The sequence below is a fragment of the Brachypodium distachyon genome, chromosome 1 (assembly GCF_000005505.3).
Source record: "Brachypodium distachyon strain Bd21 chromosome 1, Brachypodium_distachyon_v3.0, whole genome shotgun sequence".
Taxonomy (NCBI): Eukaryota; Viridiplantae; Streptophyta; class Magnoliopsida; order Poales; family Poaceae; genus Brachypodium; species Brachypodium distachyon.
The window spans coordinates 33,846,700-33,867,710 of NC_016131.3; the positions used below are offsets into that span (position 1 = coordinate 33,846,700).

The window sequence follows — 21,011 nt, forward strand, 5'->3', positions numbered from 1 at the left end:
ATGCCAGAAGCGTACGGGTGGTGTCCCGTTGCTCGCGGCTGCTGCAGCTACTGGTGCCGCAGCGCGGGGTTCCTCTCCGTCTCCGGGGTATGGTCCTGCGCGTTCCCCCCGCCGCCGCCGCCGCCGTTGCTGTGCCATCCGGGGTACTGCAACTTCCCGGCGCTGCCGCCGTTGCTGTGCCTGTGCCATCCGGGGTACTACAACTTCCCGACTCCGCCGCCGCCGCCGCCGCCGCCGCAGCAGCGGCCGTCCTGCTTCATCACCGACCTCAGCAGCGAGGAGGAGCAGGAGATTTCCCCACGCTCCGTCCTCACTGTCAGGAACAGCTGCAAGGAGCTGCCCAGCTCGCCGCTGTCTCCGGCGCTTCCGCGGCGGCTCCGGCAGCTCCCTGCCTTTGAAGGAGCGAAGAAAGCGCCCCCCTCTTCCCCGCGGTGCCCACGCCTCGCCTTCGATCCCACGGCGGATGTTACGTCTCTGATGATTCGCAACATCCCCAACAGTTTCACGTACTAGCTAGTTCTTTCTTCGATTCTTCTCGCACGAACTAAACTAGCAGCAGCAGTAGTGCAGTACTTGTTTGGTTTTGATTTATTTTTCTTCTTTATTTCTGTTGGACATTGCAGGAAGAGGAGATTCATAGCCATCCTGGACCAGCATTGCGCTGACGAGAACGCCAAGCTCGACGGCGACGGCGACGGCGTCAAGTCGGAATACGACTTTCTCTACGTCCCCATCGACTTCGGGTACTACTACTTGTGCTGTTTAGTTCCCCTTCCAAACACCAGTTCCTTTCCATACAATCATGCCACTACTTTCCAGCTAGGGTTCTTGATTGTATCCGATCTGAACATCTGATTCATATTAATCCTTCCCCAACTGGTGCATTTGTCTGATGCGTCTGTCTTTTGCGTGCAGGACGGGGTCCAACAAGGGATACGCTTTCGTCAACATGACGACGGCTGCGGCGGCGCGGCGCCTCCACGCACACCTCGACGGCCACCGCTGGCAGGTCGGGAGCCGCAGGAAGGTGTGCGACGTCGTGCACGCGCGCGTCGAGGTAACCACTTTACTCTGCCGGCCGATTCATCTTCATCTCTGCGTTTTTCTTGTGTGGATTCGTGTGCTAATCAACTAATGCTGGCCGCCGATTTGCTTGCTTCGGGTTTCGCGTGGCATATATGCAGGGGCTGGACGGCCTGGTGGAGCACTTCTCCGGGTCGCGGTTCCCCTGCTACGGGGAACGGGAGTTCTTGCCGGTGCGCTTCGATCCGCCGCGGGACGGCGTCCGCAAGACGGCGGAGCGCGTGGTCGGACGCCTCCACCACCGTCCCCGCTGATCGAACACCCGACCGGAGATCTATCTTGCATTCTATCTTTTCCTCGCAAGGCCGTGGATGGATGGACGGATAGAACGGGAGATAGATTTCATCTTATAATCTGGTTTAGATGTTGGTCGGTGTCGTCCTAGCTACAGACCCCTTGTCGACTTGTCGTAATGTATGCCATGCATCGGGCCGGTGCAACACCTTTATTATGCCCTCTTAATTCGCGCGTTCATGGGAAAATTCTCCCCGTTCGGCCTGGAAAATTTGGAGAAGCCTAGCGTATATCTCCGTTGTAAAACGAATGCAAAATGCCGGCGAAACTCCTGTGAATCGAAGAGGGTCCCAAATTCTAATCTTATTACTACTATGTCGCATGTGTTGCTTCGTATGCTATGCTAATTAATATCAGAGAACCACCGTAATTCGAGTTGTTATTTTGTATGGTGTCTGATCATACTTCAGGTTTGACATCTTACTCTGCCAACACCAAACATGAAACATGCATGCTCGTTTAATTTGATACTCCGTGCGTGCGGTACTGTTTGTATTTCTCTTTGCAAAAAGTGTGTTGGATGTGAATGATTTGAATTATCGAGAGTTTTATTTTCTGCGGGGAACGTATTGAGAGTTGAGGCCTTATTCTCAATACAACCCCTTCTCTGATGGTCTTTTCACGTTTTTTCTTCTATTTTTTTTTCTCTTGTCTAATCTTTCTATTTTTCTTTCTCCTGCGTTCCATCGGTGAGATAGTGCGAAATGGTGAAATCTTCAGCCAATTTCAAAACACCTAGTGTTGTTCGGATTTCTCGCGGCCGTGCGAGACAGCACAAACGTCCAAATGGTTTGCATGTTCCCCGCTGCCTCGAGAAAGATTTCGCCGATTCCTTCGGTGAGAATGTGCGGAATTTTGTGTACCACTACAATGTGAAATTCCGTCGCGATTCAACGGTGCAATCTCCGAAAAATTGCAAAACACCGAGCGCTGTTTGGATTTCTCGCAACCGTGCAGGACAGCACAAACGTCAGACTTGTTTGCATGTTTCCTGCTGGTTCAAAAAGTATTTTGCTGGTCCCTTTGGTGGAACTGTGCGGAATTGTGTCTATTACAAGCTCGTGAAATTTCATCACGATCCAACGGTACAATCTCCGGCAAAATAAAAAACATCTAGTGTTGTTCGGAACCAGGTGGAAAGAAGAGAAAAAAATATTAATTAATGTACATCATGCTCTTCTTTATGAAGTGGTACGGAGTGATCTGGACCGTCCTTATGTTTTTGTTGGGAGAGAGGGTGTATTGAATCAGAAGTCTTGAGAGTTTTTTACTGTGAGCATGCATATTAATCACTGTTTTTCTCTTTATTTATTCTGGTTTAGGATTTACTACTTCCTCCTATTCATATAGACGTATTTAAACATATATACATCTATATTTGAGCAAATTTGAGACAAGTAATATGAACCAGAGGATTACATGATTTTTGTGGGGATAGTTTTCATATAGACGTATTTAAATATATATACATCCATATTTGAGCAAACTTGAGACAACTAATATGAACCGGAGGATTACTTGATTTTTGCAGGGATAGTAAGCGAGCAACCACTTTTTCTGGTGAAGAAAAAACTAATTCTCAAACATCTTTTTTACTCGTTTCTCAAACATCACTGGCCAATGCCCATTGGGCGAGAATAGGCTTTGCAGTTTCCTGGCTTCATCTCACTATTTGCATGGAAGCATGCATGTTTGAGTAGTTTTAGGACGTGACCGGAGAAAAATACGGGCAATGGTACATTTTAAATAATTAACCAATGCAATATTTACAATAGTTAGACGATGCAAACAAGTTTGCTCGCCGCAGCCCGCAGGTGACACGGTTCGAACAAAGCAGTACAACTTTTTTTTCCAGAGAATAAAAGCAGTACTGTACAACCTAACGTGGCATGGCAGCACAAACACTTTGCCAAAGAAAATCCAGAACTGGAAGCAAGTGCTGGCTACACTACTATGTTGATTCGGTGACAAGTGATCTAGTTGATGTATAACAACGACTGCGAGGGATTGAGCAGGTGCTGACAAAATGCACTAGTATAGTTTACCACACGTAAAAATCGCATTATATGTCTAAACATCAGGTTAGTGCGATGGTCGTATACTGGCGAGCTCGAGGGATGCAGATCGATGACCGAGCTAGACTAATTAAGCTCCTCTCGGCTCGTATTGAAAAACAAGCGAGCTAGGTGTTGGCTCGTATACTCCCTCCGTTACTTAAAAAATATCATACTCCATTAGCTTTCATCAAGACAACGCTTTGATCATAAATTATTATATAAAAATGTGGTATATATATGACATGAAATCACAAGTATCATGAAGTACTTTTGATAACGAATATAACGATACTAATTTCATGTCATATAAATTACATCTTGATATAGTAATTTGTGGTCAAAACATTGTCTTCATGAAAGCTTAATATGACATCTTTTAAGGAATGGAGGGAGTAACGATTTGGAGGAACTTTTGAACTGGATAAACAACCAAAATTTACTACATCATCGGACGTAATTTTTCAAAATTCGCTGCTTGTGTTCTTAATTACACATATATGCCATGTTTTCAAATAGACGAAACTCGTCGCTCCCTCGCTCCCTTACTCGCGCAACTCGTTCAGCGCCCTCGCAGCTCCTCCTCTCCCCTCCACTAGCTCCGTGGCTACTCCCCCTCTCCGGATTCGGCGCCTACGCTGCTTCTCCTTCCTGGAGTCGTCGCCGCCGCCTCCCCTCCATGCGTAATTGTCCTTCCCCGCCACCACCCCCGAAGGAAAGCTAGGCAAAGGCCGGATTCGGAGCCCACACTGCTTCTCCTTCCTGGAGTCGTCGCCGCGGCCTCCCCTCCATGCGTAATTGTCCTTCCCCGCCACAACCCCCAAGAAAAGCTAGGCAAAGGCTGGATCCAGAGGCCGTACTGCTGCGCGCCGCCGGCAGGCTTGCCGGCGCATTTGCGCTCGTCGGCGATGATTTCTTTCTTTTCTAATTTTTCTGCAAATTAAAATAAAGGCTAAAACCAAAAGTTAAAAAATTAAAAGTCAAAAAACAAAAACTGAAGTTTTAGAAGAAAAGGTTGAAACATAAATTTAAAAAACAGGCCAAAACAAATTAATCGAGGAAAGGGGTTGTCGCAATTTGTTCACCAACTTGGCTCATGGTGATTGTCCACCAAATAGTTATGATCTAATGTTTACTTTACACTCATCAATCTATTTAAGGTATAATTTTTTATTCAATATTAGTCATGCTTGCAAGATCTCACACTACCAGGATTCCAGAGTTTGGTGTCGGCTCAAAACCGTTAGAAATAGCCTAAAAACCGGCAGAAATATAATTCGTGTCGGTCAGCCATCACGCAAATACTGTCAGAACTGGCGGGCCGGAGAAAAACCATTTGCGTGTTGGTGACCCGTCACAAATGATATTTCTGGCAGATATTTCTGATGGTGGCCGACACAAAAACATTTTGGTGTGCGGTTTCGTCAACTTTTAGTTTGATGGCTAACCCGTCAGAATTAAACAACAGGAAAACAATTTCTGTCGGTTCAATCGACAGAAATATCCGTTTTCTGACAGTCCAGTAGCCGACAAAGAAATAATAATGCCGTCAGAAAAACATTCTTTCTGACGGTCCAATAACCGACAGAAAAATGAACACATTCAGAAAAAAAATTCACAATTGGGATCTGCAGAAATTTAATAAATAGTTCTAGATCAGTATTTTAATTGCAAGATATACGCACAACAATTAAATGCATGACATCAATGGCACATTGCATTCATCCAAATAAGAACCCGCAAAAGTCATACTAGACATCATTTTGTGTCAACATCACCATATGCTACTAGGTTCATCCATCAAAATAAATACATCACCGCGCTACTAGGATCAGCATCGGCTTCACTGTCAACATCAATTGTTGGTCAAGGCTCCAAGTCAATAGTAGTGTCATTGATCTCCACATTGATCAGCATTGGTTCCAGCACCATCCATTCCATCACTTTGGATCTAGATTAATTAAATAGGTCAGCCCAATTACAAAAGTACTGCCATCAGTTTCTTGGCACCATCAACATTTCAATTATGTTATATATCCATAGTTGACGAATATACCTACCTGAAACTGTATTTGCACTTGTTGCCGACGAGGGAATAAGTGTGCTGGTGGTTCTTTTCCAAGCTCAGTAAAAAGCGGCTGCATCCATATGTGCAGTTCAAGAATTAATGGAAAAATTAGATAATCATCGTCGCACTTATGTGCTGAAAGTCATATCGTGCCACAAGTATTCTCCTTGAAATAAACTTGCCCAATGCAAGCTAACACATGATATTTGAACCCACTCACGGATTGGTAACCGAGTGAATACTTCTACAAGGAGATGTTCAGGGAGACTACCAATTGGTCCATCACTTCTGTCTGCCATAAGGCTATCCGAGAAAGGACAAAGGATAAGTCCATCATCAATAATATAACAACCTATTGCTCCATTGACTGCTAAATACAATAGCATGAGTCAGAGAGAAACAGATTCTCCAGAGAGCAAAGAAACTAGACTTGTAAAGTCTATTTGATACAAAAATGGGACCTTTCGGATCAACGTATATACAGAAGAATATTCAATGCAAGAAAACAACAATACTCTGGGCTCCAAACCCTTCCAGACTTAACAATATTAGCTTTTCAGATTGCATAACTGAACAATTAAGTGGAGTACCACTTGAATTCATAGCACTTAACAAAGAAATTATGTAGCAATAAGAGCTACTACCGAACACCCATTCAACTACAACACTTAATTTCTGTCAATTGCACATCACTCACAAAGTCACAATTGCACAAGCACAACACTCTATTTCAGTCAAAATGTAAAATTGATAGAACAATACAACATTCAAATTTATAGAACAGTACAACATCCAGATGGAAGGAGGGATAGAAGGAGAGGAAACTCACCCGGATGTCAGCCGAATCCCGCGGCTGTGGGCCCCAGGGCGGGCGGATCTAGGCCGGTGAGGACACCGGGAGGCGGGGTGGCGCCGTTACGGCGGCAGCTGTCGGCGGCGAAGGGGTCGGGGTGGAGATGGTCCCTGGGTAGGTGGGCTGGGGACGGGGCCGCCGTCGCGCGGGCACGTGGGGAAGGGGCGGTGACCGGGGACACCTGGATCTGACGGCGGCGGGGTCGGGGAAGCCCGAAGCCGGGCCGGGGCCGGCTCGTCCGGGTGGGGGAGGAGGGCGGCGCTCGCGGGGTGAGGGAGGCACGCACGGGGTGAGAAGAGAGTACAGGGGGAGGGAGGCGGCTGGGGGAACAGGGGGGGAGGCATGAGGAGAAAGTGAGAAGGAAAGGAGGGGGTATTTTATTTATACCACCCCTCAAACCCTGGGGCACAATTTTTGTTTTGTTTTTCAGAACAAATTTGAATTACTTTTGAAAATCGTTAGAAATTCATTTACATGAGAAAAGGTATAAAAAAAATTTAAAATTCGAAACCTTTGGACACTAGCAATTAAGTATGTTCTAATATGTGTGAAAATTTAATATGTGCGCTTTTGAACCATAAAACTTGTGCTTGCTTCACAAAATTCACCATTTTTTGCATTTAGAAATTGAAAAATCATTTTTTCTGATGAACACCACGTGATATTATTGTTACAACATGTTAATAAATTGAAATGAAGACTACATCAAACAGAACCACATTGGTTGGATTTGTTATTAATTAGTTATGAGTTGATAAGCTTCATTTGCATTACTAACTTCACACTCTCATTCCAAAAGATCATATCACATCCTATGAGATGCCACCATTACAGTGCAATGTATAGTCATTGTTCTTTCAATTGGATTCAAAACATTATGGCAACCTTGTTAGTTCCTAAATGGACTCCTAGTTGATTTTCATATTTTTCGGAGCACATTTGGGTGTTTTTTTTATAAATAAATTTGGCTAAAATACATATTAATTCTACATAATAGCCAACAAGTATAAAAAATTACCATACTCAAGTAGAATCTATAAAATATAGTCCTATGCATGTTCAATTTTTTTTAGATTCTTTAGAGCAAGATATATGATAGTTGCTTCACAAAAGTGATAAAAAACAATATTTGTGACGGTGTTATTTTTGTGACGGGTACATCATCACCGCCACAAATATGTGCTTGTTGTGACGGTGAATCGACACGTAAATAGTTAAAACCGACACGAAAATGTTGATTTTCCGTGTCGGGTTCTGGTGCCCGACACGGATATTAATATTTTCGTGTCGGCAATATTATGCCCGTCACAAATATGATTTTTGTGACGGTGATAACAATCGCTGTCACAAAAATAAAGCACCGTCACCAAACTCTGGTATCCTAACAGCGATCATCATCAAGAATAGTTGGGTTTAAACACATTTTAAATTGGATGTGCCATGCATTTTGAGGTTTTAAAAAGTAGAATTAGAGCTAGTGCTATGCATGCATGTTATTAGCCCGAAGTACTATGCATGCAAAATTAAACTAGTTACATGCATTTTGTCAGGTCTGCCTCACACACCAGAACAGTCTTGTGAGGGAAAGAAAGTACGAAGATGACTAAATCACATAAAGAACAAAATAATATTACCTAGGTGGATATCCTACATGGCGATTTGTCGAGTATTCCATCCGTCTCATATTAAATGACTTTCTATTACATATATATAGACATTTTTTAGACACATATACATTTATATTTAGACAATTTTTTTTGAAGGAAAAACACTTCCATTAGACCAGAGACACCACACTATCACACGCACACCCGAAGACCGACTGCATCTGGCATGGCTCGCAAGGGTGTGCGCCAGCAGATTACCCGCCCGATTTACCCAGCTACAAGTATGGCGACCAAAGGAATCAAGGAGATTATTAACTTCCCGTGTGATGAAGCAGCTTACCGTCCTGTCCGACCCCGGGTTCAACAGGCTTCCAATGACCAGCTTGCAATCAGACTCCAGGTGTACGCTGTCGTTTGCGAACTGACGGAGGGAGCAGATTCCATGACGCGCCGCCAGGGCCTCAGCCTCCGAAGCTGAGCTGCAGGTGCCCGAAGAACCCCACGCGAACGCAATTACTCCGCCATCAGGGGCTCTGAGGACAGCTCCCCACCAGGCTTCCTTCGTCCGCTCCAGATAGCTAGCATCGACGTTGAGCTTCTACCAAGAGTGCTCAGGAGGGAACCAAGTATCCGTTGAGTGGCTGCAAGAAGACCCCTCGTCGCGAGGGTGCCCGCGCTCACCATCCTCGGCGACAGAAGTACTGGCCAGCACCGACTTTGACCCATCTGTGACATCGAAGCAGCCGAGGAGGACGGAATCATTGCACTTCAGGTTCTCCATAGCCGAAGAGTAGCTACAAATGAACCTAACAGACTCTTCGATCGAAGCAGTTCCGGTACCGAAAATGGAATCATTTCTCAGATGCCAGGCCCTCCACCAAAGGAACAGGAGGCGTTGCTTCGTCGGAGCATCCACCGAGTCCAGGACAATAAGAGCCCAGTTCTCACCGATATCACCCAAAGCACTATCTTCCGGGAGGTTCCAATCTTGACGCATACGTTGTCGTAGCCCTCTAGCTTTAGTACACTCCATAACGGCATGGTAGGCGGTCTCATCTTCCATCCCACAGATGGAGCATGTTGGGATGCTTTTGCCGATACGACGACTGCGTGGAGATTGAACAGCAAGCGAATTGGTAGCCAGCGAATTTGCATCACTTAATATGAGACGGAAAAAGTACAAACCTTAACGCGGTGCAAACTTGCAAACCATTCACGTGTATTATCGGTTGTGAACAAAGGTGGAATAGAACATCCACCGCTTAAACACGTTTTGCACATAATTCTTGTATTTATACCACGCTTGGCCGGTAGCGCTTGGTTTTTACACTTTGACCAGCTCCTAATATAATTTCACGACAAAGTTTTGTCACATTTTCTTTCCCGGCGGGCCATAGCTGCATCCTGCCATTAATGGGATGCGAAGCCGGCGAAAGCAGGGCGCGCCCCTGCACAACCCGCCGTCTCCGTTCCTTGCTGTTTTGGTTTTTGTAGGGGCGCAGAGAGACGAGGAGAGGCACAACCGTGGCTTCGATGTGACAATGCATCCCCCCGATCTGTGCGGTGCGACGGATGCTACAGTTGTGGGCACGCGGATGCAGAGGGGCAGGGCAAGGCCAACATTGGGACGTGGAATGCTTTGGAAAATGGCGAGCGCCTGGACGAGAGAACACTACAGGAGAAGCTAGCAGGAGTACTCGATTGCACCGTACCGTGGTTGCACTGCCTGCCATGACACTGTTTCCAGGTTGCGAGCGGAGTTCATTGCTGCGGCGCCTGCATGCTACTCGCCGTAGCTCCTATGCTTACTACCAGGAGTGGCGTATTTTATGAATATACACATACAAGATCTGCTTTGTCCTGAGGCAAGCAACAGAGACTGATTGATGTATCCGGGCAAGTCAATTAATGCCGTGCTTTTTCCTCTTATTTTATGTCTGCCTTTTGGTTGGTAGCAGATGGACGTGTAGTACGACTACGACCGAGAGAGAGAGACAGCTGAAAAGTGCAGTGAACACTGTGAGTGTGGATAAATTGCATGGGCACTGCATGTCTGCGTGCCATATGCACAAGTTGTGAGTAGCGAGATGCATGTGTGGGTTACGGTATGGCTGGAATGGGTGTGGCACGTAGGACAATCCTAGGCCTAGCAGAAATGCAAGAAGAGGTTTCTGCCCTGAAGGCCAGGGTGCGGACGTGCGGTTAGTTGGGCCATTTTGGTTCTTTTCTCAGCACATGTATTCCAACATAGGAATGGATCAGTGGACTGCTCATGTTTTCATTAATTACTCCTGCGTGGTCAGTCAGCGTGATTGCGTGAACCGAGCAGTTCTTTGTATCTTCTTTTTATATCAGCCATCAATAAGTTTGGTGCGTCGAGTACTTTGCTACAGGGTGAAAGATATGAGGAAGAAGAATAAATTTTACCAAGCAATTACGGGTATATGATTATGGATCACCCACGGCGAGGATTTGCAACCGAGTATAGATGGCAAGACCCAGCAGTTTGTTTTTTTCGCGCGAGCTCATTGTGGACGAGATTTTTCTGGCCTAAAAAATTGCAATTTTTAGAAAACTTTGTTCCTAAATCAAGTTTCTTATAGTTTGACCAAATTTATTAAAAGGAAACTATCAGAACCTACGTCTTTAAATTAGTTTGATTGCGTCCATCATGATTTTTTTTATTGTATAGTTATTCTGTATTAGGAACGGAGTGATTACTTGCTTATTTTACAAACATAAACTAAAGCTAGAGGTAGTCGAATTTGACATTTAGAAACAATCCAGTGCATTTTTGTAAGATCTGAAGAAACAAATAGGAGTACAACGGTTATTAAAGGCCTATACATGGCTCCTGAATTTTTGCAGAGTTTATAGACTTCGTTAAGATCACTAGAAAAATCAAGGGCGACGCTACGCGTCGACCGGGCGGAAGGAGCGCAAGGATCGGCCCCCTCCCCAACCGTTCATCAAGCCTCATCCACAAGTTCGTTTTTGCCAGCACTCTCTCATCTAAACTCCGTTCGAAGCAGAATTGGCCGCCGGTTGCAGCACCACCGGCCCCCATTCGAAGCACTGCTGGTCGCCGCACCGTCAGCCTCCGTTTGAAGTACCACAGCGGCTGGTCGCAGCGGCGCCAGCCGGCGTTCTCCCCGGCGCCCCTGATTCTGTCGCCGTCCGTCGCCGCAGCGCCGGCCGTCGTCGTCATCCCCGCCTGCTGTCGTCCTCAGCCCCGCATGCCGTCGATCGCAGATCTGCATGCTACTGTTCAAAGCAGCACATGTCGGCGGTCGCCGTCGCTCCCCCTCCCCGCCTTGTAGCACTGTTTGTTGCCGGCCTCCACTTGCAACACGGCCGGTCGTCGCTTGAAGCACAGTCGGTCGCTGCTTGCAGGAGCCCTGACGGCCGCGATTCGCCGTAGCCCCCCCCACCTTGCAGCAGCGCCGGTCGCCGATTGCAGCAGCCACGGGTCACCACCGTGACCTCCGTGCCTTGCGGCACCGCCGGCCTCTGCTCACAGCACAGCCAGTCGTCTCTTGCAGCATCGTCGTCCTGCCTCCTCCGCTGGCGGCATAGCTGGCTGTCGCTCGCAGCATCGCCGGCCACCGCTCCTAGCACCGCCGGCGGAGCCATGGTGTTTGTGACTTCCATGAGACTGCAGCGACGGGAGGAATCTAGAGGATCGGGAGAGATTTTTCTGGAGGAAGAAGTGAAGGAGAGGAGAGGATAAGGATAAGACGTGGATGGGACAACACGGGACGCTGTTTTTTTTTTTCGCCGAAGAAACCACGTGTCGAGCGCGGCGCGGGGAGACGGGTTCCGCCGCACGTGATGGGTCGGGCGGAAACAATCGTTTCCCAGAAATTAAACAGTGGCTCTTCTAGAAGAGTAAAAGATAAAAGCAAACATCTTTGATGCCTTGGGACCGTCAGGCTATCTTCTCCGTACACGCGTCAAACACCTCTTTGTGTCGATCATAACTCGTCGTCCCACCGCTTGAACCATAGCTTTGCATGCTCTTCACGAGCACCACACACGGACACACCCAATGTCATCGCAGGAAGCAAAAATCGCCAGCAAGGACCAAGCTCTTTGCCTCGTTACCTGCTTCCGTATTGTCATCACATCCGCGGGACACCTGGCCGGCATGGTTGAGGTCAAAGTCTTGCTTGGCATTAGTGTTTTTTTTAATATTTATAGGGTTTCATCTCCTTCAAATGAAAAAAAACACATTAAAAACCCGGCAATTAAAAACGTTTCTTGTATTAGTATTTTTGGGTGAAAAGATTTTTTAAAGTATTGAGTGAACATTCAATCCCTCAAATATCTAATACACCAATGAGGCAGCATTACCTGGCGGCGATCCCCCAAGCGAAGCCTCATGCACCAGCATTGTGTCGTCGGGGCTGCGTGGGTCTAGCCCAACTTGGATGTGAGGCCATTAGCCAATTTAGGCAGCGTTTGGCATTGCGGTGGATTATGATAATCCAGCCTTTTCAAGCGGCTTTTGGAAATTTTCGTGTTTGGCTGACCAATTTTTTTTTTTGCTTTCGTGTGTATTTTTTAAAAGCAAATTATAAAATAAGTTCAACACAGCATAATTTAACGATGCCAAACTAAGCCTTAGTCTACTGTCTACTGTGTATTGTTTGGCCCAACCTACCGGAGCCTAACTTGGGTCTATTGTTTGGGTCTGGTCCATTAGCCAATTTAGTTTTCTAAATCCCAAAATTCTGAGACCTAAACAGGTAAAAGAATAAAAAAACAAATAAAAATTGTTGAGAGTGTGACAGGTTGGCTGACTGCCACGCTAACAAGTCAAACGTGAAACACTTTGATGCTGAAAACACATAAATGTGCAATAAAAATTGTTTGATTGTACCATAAGAAAGAATATAAAAACTTAGTGGAAAGATTAGACGTTAGATATGATTGTTATAGAAACAATGAAAATTTTCAGAATTTCTTTTTTGTAGTTACATGCAAGCTAGTCCATAAGAGTTTCCTTAAGAATGGAATTCTCCAAGTTTCCTACGCAAATCTCAAAGAAGGCCTTACTTATATTCAGTATATATTTATATATTCCCTCTGTCGGGAAATAAGTGACTCAGATTTATCTATATTTGCAATGTATCATTACATTAAAACTTGTTTTAGATACATACATATCTAGATAATCCAAATCAGTTATAAATACGATTTTCAAAATTTTAATAGTTCGATGGCCGTAGGAGCCCGAGCTCTATTTAAGGTTTTCTGCAGTTGAAGTGGCAAGTGTAGAGGCACGAACAGTTACAACACTAATTGCCTAATTAACTGTTAATTAACTAATAATTAATCCTAATTGATCATAAATAATTATTCTCAACATTCCCCCTTGATCAATTTGTTCCGTTGATTTGTATATTCTTGAATCATCATGGAATCTTGTAATCTTGTAATTTCCTCCAAAAACCCTGTGGGAAAAATATTGACAAAATAATAATAATATTGATATGTTACGAGAACTTCCTTAAAAAACCCAATGGGAAAAATAAGGAGAAAATGGTATAACATATTTTGAATATTGTCTCTCGATAATTCATATTGAATTATGTGAACAATAAATATGTCTTGTATATTATCCACAAAAACCCCAGTGGGAAAAATAGAAAATATGACATATAATCTTATGTTAATATCGTCTCATTAAAAACCTTTTATGAGAAACTAGTGAGTAAAACTCATAATAGGAAAAGAGTGCAATATGATGTTATGAACAGGTTAAATTCAGGTGAATACTCCCCCTGATGCTTGTAAATTTTTAAGTCATCGCATACCAATCCCATATACACATTTTTGAATTGTGGAGTTGGGTAAGGACTTAATGAACAAATCAACGAGGTTATCACATGATTTGGTTTGCAAAATATTTATCTCCCCATTTTGTTGTAATTCATGAGGATAGAATAGTTTAGGTGCAATATGTTTAGTTATATTGCTCTTTATATAACCTGTTTGCATCTAAGTAACACAAGCAGAATTATCCTCATAGATAATTGTTGCTGATTCAATACAACCAATACCACATGATTGTTGTATGTGGTTAATCATTCTGCGTAGCCATACACTTTCACGAGATGCTTCGTATAAAGCTATTATTTCCGAATGATTTATGGATGTAGCCACTAGAGTCTGCTTAAAAGACTTCCACGATATGGCTGTCCCATCGTGTAGGAACACGAAACCAGTCTGGGATCTGGCTTTGTGAGGATCAGATAAATAGCCAGCATCAGTGTATCTGATTAATTCAGAGTCTTGGTTTTCCTTTTGGAAATATAGACCTAGATCTTTAGTGCCTTGTAGGTAGCGAAAAACTTGCTTGACTCCTACCCAATGGCGTTTTGTTGGAGCTGCGCTGTGTCTAGCTAGTAAATTTACTGCAAATACAATATCCGGCCGGGTGCAATTTGCTAGGTACATTAATGCTCCAATGGCACTAAGATATGGGAATTCAGATCCCAAAATTTCCTCTGCATCACCTTTTGGTCTGAATGGATCTTTCTCTACGTCTAGAGATCAAACTACCATAGGTGTTTTGCATGGATAGGATTTGTCCATGTTAAATTTCTCCAAGATTTTCTGGATATATGTAGCTTGGTGAACCAATATTCTCGAAGGAAGATGCTCAAGTTGTAAACCTAAGCAGAACTTGATTTTACCCAAATCTTTCATTTCAAATTCCGTCATTAGATGGTTGCGAGCTTCATCTATATCTTGTTTGTTGCCAGTGATATTTAAATCATCAACATATACAGAGATAATGCAAAATCCTGTTTTGGATTTCTTGATGAATACACATGGGCAGTCATCATTGTTAGAGTAATCCTATTTAATGAGAAACTCATTTAGTCGGTTGTACCATATTCTACCCGACTGTTTTAAACCGTATAAAGATTTATTCAACTTTACATAGTACATGTTGCGTTTTGCGTTAGTATTCGGAATTTGGATTCCGTCAGGAACCTTCTTGTAAATGTACGAATCTAATGACCCATAAAGATATGCAGTCACGACGTCCGTCAACTGCATAGATAGACGATTTTGAACAGACAATGAGATTAAATATAGTAAAGTAATTCCACTCATAACCGGAGAATATGTTTCATCGAAATCAATGCCGGGTCTCTGCGTGAACCCTTGTGCTACCTCATTGTTTCTGCTTGAATTGTATCTCACCTATGGTAGCCTTGCTTTGTATCTCACCACCTCATTGTTTTCGTTGCTTTTTTGGACAAAAACCTATTTGAATCCTACTGGGAAAACATTTGGAGGTGTATGTATTACTTCTGTAAATACCTTCCTTTTATTGAGCGAGGCTATTTCTGCTTGAATTGCATCCTTCCATTTAGGCCAGTCGGAGCGTTTTTCACACTCGGCTATGGTCTTTGGATCATGATCATTTAGAAGGTTGTTTGCAATCTTAGTAGAGAAATAAGTGTCGACAAACGTATTCTTTCTATTGTATATTTCTCCAGTGTCTAAATAATTTGCGGAAATTTCGTTTACCTTTGTTGACTGTTCGCGATTTCCCGTTGCGGTTAAGTCCAGGTCTTCTGATGTCCCAGCATCAGTAATTGAGTGCATTATTGAGCTGGGTTGTGGATGTTGTTTATCCACTGGGTGTATATTTCCCAATTGATCTCAGTCAATCAAATGTTGACTCACATGTGTTGTTGTGAAAGGAGGTTCAGAAGGTTTATTCTTCTGTTTTCTTTGTCGCAGCTCCTTCGTTTGTTCCTTTTGTTGCTTGCTGGAAGCTAGATCCTTTTTAGTTGTCGTACCTCTCCCCCTCTTCTTTGAACGGTAGGTGCAGGAGATTGAGTAGATTTTATAGGTACCTCCACTCTTTCGGGTACGTTCTGTGCAGGATTATAAGATTTCGGGTACCTCAACTGGAATGCGTCTGGTAAATTGTTCGCAATATGTTGCAAATTTATAATTTTCTGAACCTGTCGTCCAGTTTCTTGAGTACGTGGATCTGAGGCGGAAATGCCTTGGACATTCCAGTTGATTTCCTGGCATTCTTGCTTTTGGTACTATAATTCTCCCCCAAATGCCGGGAAATGATTCTCATTAAAAATACAATCAGCTTACCGGGTAGTGAATAGATCCCCTGTGAGAGGTTCTAAGTACTTGATAATTGACGGTGATTTGTACCCTACATAGATCCCCAATTTTCTATGTGGTCTCATTGATGTACGTTGTGGTGGTGAGATCGGTACGTATGTAGCGCAGCCGAATTTTCGCAGATGGGAAATACTGGTGGATTTCCATGTTCTAATTGAAGGGGAGAAGGAGTATGATATGCAGTTGGTCGCAATTGAATTAAATCAGCGGCATGTATAACCGCATGACCCCAGCAAGTTGTTGGTAAATTACAATTCTGTAATAAAGGTCTTGCAATAAACTTAATTCTCTTAATAAGAGATTCAGCCAAACCATTTTCTGTGGACATATGGGACTGAGCGCTGAACTTCGATTCCTAATGCCATGCAATAATCATTGAAGGCGCGTGAGGAGAATTCAGCTGCATTGTCCATTCGAATTGTTTTAATTCGATGTTCTGAATAATGAGCTTTTAATTTAATTACTTGGCTCATTATCTTTGCAAATGCATGGTTACGTCTGGAAATTAGAACCATATTGGACCATCTTGTAGATGCGTCGATTAATATCATGAAATACCTAAATGGTCCAGACAATGGTTGGATAGGACCACAAATATCTTCTTGAATTCGTTCAAGGAATTGGAGTGGTTCCGCTTGTATTTTAAGATAAGAAGGTCTTAAAATGAGCTTGCCTTGTGCTGATGCGGTGCATACAAAATCCTGAGATTTTGGGAATTTTGTTTTATTAAGATTATGACCAACAGAATTATTAATAATTTTCCGTATCATCCCGATACCGGGGTGACCAAGGCGATCATGCCAGGTCTGGAATGTATTGACATTCTGAAAAATTATTTTGTACGCAACATGGGCTACAGGTTTTATATATGTATAGTACAATCCGGACGATAAAGAAGGAATTTTTTCAAGAATTTGTTTGCCATATCCGTTACTTTTTGTAAATAGGAGAAATTCCTCATTATTGTCATCGTGGGTTTCAATATGAATCCCATTTTGACGGATATCCCTATAAATTATTAGAGTACGAGTTGAATCAGGATACAATAAAGTGTGATGATGGCACGTCCAGCGCCAACAATTAATGTATCGCGTCCAACGAGTGTCAAAATATTCCCTTGCATTTTAGTAAGGATTTGAATATATTTTGTTTCCCTAAGTATAGTGTTTGTGGTGGCGCTGTCCACAAGACAAAGTTCTTCGTCCATTTTGAATTGACTCCCGTAGAAAACTATATATGGAAAAAGAAGAATTTTAATATCATTCTTAATAGATATATATAATACATACAAATTTATTTATGTATTAAATTGATAATACAATATCGTAATTTACAATACATATGTCAAATATGTAGGTACCGAAGTGCTGATATAATAATGTAATATTACAATATAGATTACAACAGTCACTATAATTTATTTACAACAATACTTAGGAACGTCAATATAGATAATATCTATTTCGAAGATATGTGAACTAGTTTAGATTTCCAAACATATCATTAGAAGTAAATTCAATGATCATGTTCTCCGTGCTCATTAGATCCTCAGACGATCGGATTGTCGGGTTGTTATTTGGTTCCTCCTTGATATCACGTGAACAACCGGCTTCCTTAGAATTGTCGGATTGGAAATTGAAGTGTGAATCAAATCTTGGTCCTTGATGAGCAGGTCGCTTGCGTCCTACGGATTGGAGGTATAGATCTACCAAATGACGAGGGGTAAGGCATTTCTTTGTAATATGCTTGTAGCACCCACATTTCTGACAAACTTTAGATTTGTCGTATTGTGGTTTGAAAGTGTCTTTCCCCTTTTCCTGTACACGTGGCTTGTTTTTCTTGTTGCCTTTTGCTTGCCTTTGAAGTTGTTTGGTCGATTAGTCGATTCATTGAACTTGTTGTTTTTCTGAAAATTAGCATGTACTTCAGGCAAAGGTGCAGCGCCTACAGGACGCTGATGATGGTTCCTCATTAGGAGTTCATCATGCTTTTCGGCTTGAGGTAAAACATGGATAAGGTTAGAATATCTATTGAATTGGCGTGCACGATACTGTTGCTGGAGGATCCTATCGGCCGGAAGCATAGTGAATAAGGTCTGTTCAATCTTTTCCGCTTTAGAAGGTTCCTTCTCGCAAAATTGCAACTTTGAACATATTTTATGAACGGCATGATTGAACTCTCCAATGGATTTAAAATCTTATAGGCGTAGTTGAGTCCATTCATGTGTGGCTTCAGGCAAAATCACGGCCTTCTACTGTTCATATCTAGTTTGAAGGGCAAGCCATAGTGTGTATGGATTTTCTTCTATGAGATACTCTAATTTAAGATCAGCATAGATGTGGTTCCTTATAGTATATAAGGCATTATATTTGTATAAATATGCGATGGGCTGTTGTCCCTCTTGAGGAGGTTGTATGGTCGCTGAAAGACCGCGTGACGCAAGGCTCACTTTTACGTCCATATCCCAAGTTGGATAGTTTTGACCGTCGAGGGCGAGTTCCTCAAACTCTTTCCCGGTCATTTTTTCCTTACATGGGGTTGAAAAACCATGGATTTTGTCAATTACTAGTAGGTAAAGCCAAAATATTGTAGTCATTGTTGTAATTAAATTGCAAGAAAATGCATGAGATTTAATCGATGTTAAATTCAAATAGTGTAGACCTCAAATAACACTTTGAAGATAATCACCGATTATTGGTGTAGATCTCTCAGCTCTACGCGAAAAGTTCGCTGCTTTCAATAAGGTGTATGTTCCCACGGAACATTCAACGGCATCTAGCATTTTACCGTTAGAAAGACTATAGCTAGCACCTTCTGTTATTTTTTTAATTTAATATCGGAAGAGCACGTTGAAGGTAGTCATTGTGTGTATTTGACACAATGTAGACCTCTCAGCACTATGCGAAATAATTCGCTGATTTTAATAAGGTGTATGTTTACACGGAACATTCAATGTCATGTAGCATTTTACCGTTATTGAAAGTCTATATAACCTTGTGTTTCGCATATATTAAATCGAGATAGTCACTTGGTGATAATTTTGTTTTATCACTAATGTAGATATTTCTTAAATCAAGTCTAATTTGGTCATTTTTGATGCCTTTTTGGGACTTAATCGTTGCAGCAAAACTCTCAAATATGTAAGAAATAAATATCTCAATTGCAAGATGTAAATATCACATGTAATAGGAGATGTATATCATACAAACACATTGAACACGACAATATTTACATTGACATTTACATAGGAATATGTCTTTTAATAGTAATATATCCTAAAACCCACTGGAATCTAAATAAATATAAGTGCAGGGACCTATTTGTATGTAAAATACTACCATTAAATAGATACAAGGACCAAATCACAAATAGCCAGAATTGTCCGGACTTTTCTGCAAAATGGCTGTAGCTAGCGGAGGGAGGGCGCGGGCGTGGGCCTGGGCCTCGGCCGCGCGGCCTTTCGGCCGGCCTAGGTCGGGCCGAGGGGGGGGGGGGGGGCCGGCCATTTAGGTACAAAAGGGGGGGGGGGGGTGGCGGGCGCGGGCGGTTAGGGTTAGGTTTCCCCGATCTGCCGCCGCTTCCCCCAACTCCCGTCGCCGCCATGCCGCTGCCGCCCGCGACTCCCCCGCCAGAGCATCGCCGGCGCAGTCAGAGGGATGGGGGGGCCCCCTCGTTGGAGGAGGAGAGGCCGAGGGCCTTTAGGTCCCACCCGCCGGCGGTTGGCGGCCATGGCGGCCGCGAACTTCTTGAGGAGGCGCCGGGCTTCGGCGGGCACTCCGTCTAGCACTTCGCCGGAGTCGTTGTCGTTGTTGGCCGGTGGGGCAAGGTCGGCGGCCGGAGGTGCGGAGGCTTCGGCGACCGGTGCAGACGGAGTAGGCGACGGAGGTGGCGGCGCCGTGCCGTCCCTTGTCGGCAAGGCCCGAATCCGTGGATGGGGCAGTAGAGGGGCGGTGGTGGAGGCGGAAGAGCGAGGACGAAGTCGTCCTCCTCGCCGAGCATGGGCGGCGCATGCCCCGACATCATCCATTCAGTGATGGGAATGTATTCCGAGGAGGCCAGCGGCGCGAGGTCCGACGGTGCGGCGGCCGGTGGCGCGGGGGTCGACGGTGCAGTGCAGCCCAGGCGGGGGCAGGGGCCACCCGCGGGGCTCCGGCGGCGGGGTGCCCACCGGCGGCGAGGGGCCCCCCGCAACGGTAAGTGCCCCGACGGCGGCTTCCATGGTGGCCCAAGAACTCGAGAATGGCAAGAAAAATGAGGGGCAGATGATTGATTGCCATGTTCCTCACCTTTGTGATTGTAGAACAAAACGTGGCTGATAACGTGTTAGAATGAAATCTGTGTGTTATTCCATTGAATGATGATCATATTTATACAAGGAGAAGGGACACCAATAGATGCGTTTTGGGCGTTCGCGTCCCATTTTTCCAGTTACAACACTAACTGCCTAATTAATTAATAATTAATCCTAACTGATCATAAATAATTATTCTCAGCAGCGGCAACTCATAGAACATAGATAAGAGAAACTATGACCCTGCGCACTACACAAACTCTCTGGAACCTTTTTACTACTAAATTGTTGTCGAAATGTTACACGTATCTAAACGTTTTTAAAAAATAAATGCATCCATATCTGAGTAAATTTGAGTCAAGAATTTAAGATAAGGAGTACCTCCGTTTTGGTTTACAAAGCCCATGCAGAATTTTATGTCAAACTTTGACAAAAAATTGCATTGGTAATATGAGATTATTGCAGCACAAAAAATATATATTGTTGGTTTCATATTGAAAAACTCTTTATAACTTTTATATACATATAAATATACTAAATATCATTCGTCAAAGCATGGCACAGATTTCAATAGGAGCCTTAACAGAGGAAG

At 43.7% G+C, this 21,011-nt stretch overlaps 1 protein-coding gene and 1 long non-coding RNA gene across 4 annotated transcripts; one reads left to right on the top strand and one right to left on the bottom strand.

The window, feature by feature from the left end:
- On the top strand, nucleotides 1–1,337 carry LOC112270077 (protein MEI2-like 6). Its single transcript, XM_024457742.1, has 4 exons — nucleotides 1–506; nucleotides 624–743; nucleotides 916–1,057; nucleotides 1,185–1,337. Exons 1-4 carry the CDS (start codon nucleotides 1–3, stop codon nucleotides 1,335–1,337), a joined length of 921 nt encoding a protein of 306 aa, XP_024313510.1.
- A 3,708-nt stretch (nucleotides 1,338–5,045) lies between these two features.
- On the bottom strand, nucleotides 5,046–6,694 carry LOC100833019. 3 transcript variants are annotated; one of them, XR_002961624.1, is made up of 3 exons: nucleotides 6,329–6,694; nucleotides 5,492–5,866; nucleotides 5,046–5,382 (listed from the first exon to the last, which is right to left on the bottom strand). It is a non-coding gene; the product is annotated as an uncharacterized LOC100833019 (long non-coding RNA). The 3 variants fall into 3 exon arrangements; XR_002961623.1 differs by having other exon boundaries at nucleotides 5,492–5,569; nucleotides 6,329–6,691; XR_001405072.2 differs by lacking the exon at nucleotides 6,329–6,694 and having other exon boundaries at nucleotides 5,492–6,322.
- Nucleotides 6,695–21,011: the final 14,317 nt, after the last annotated feature.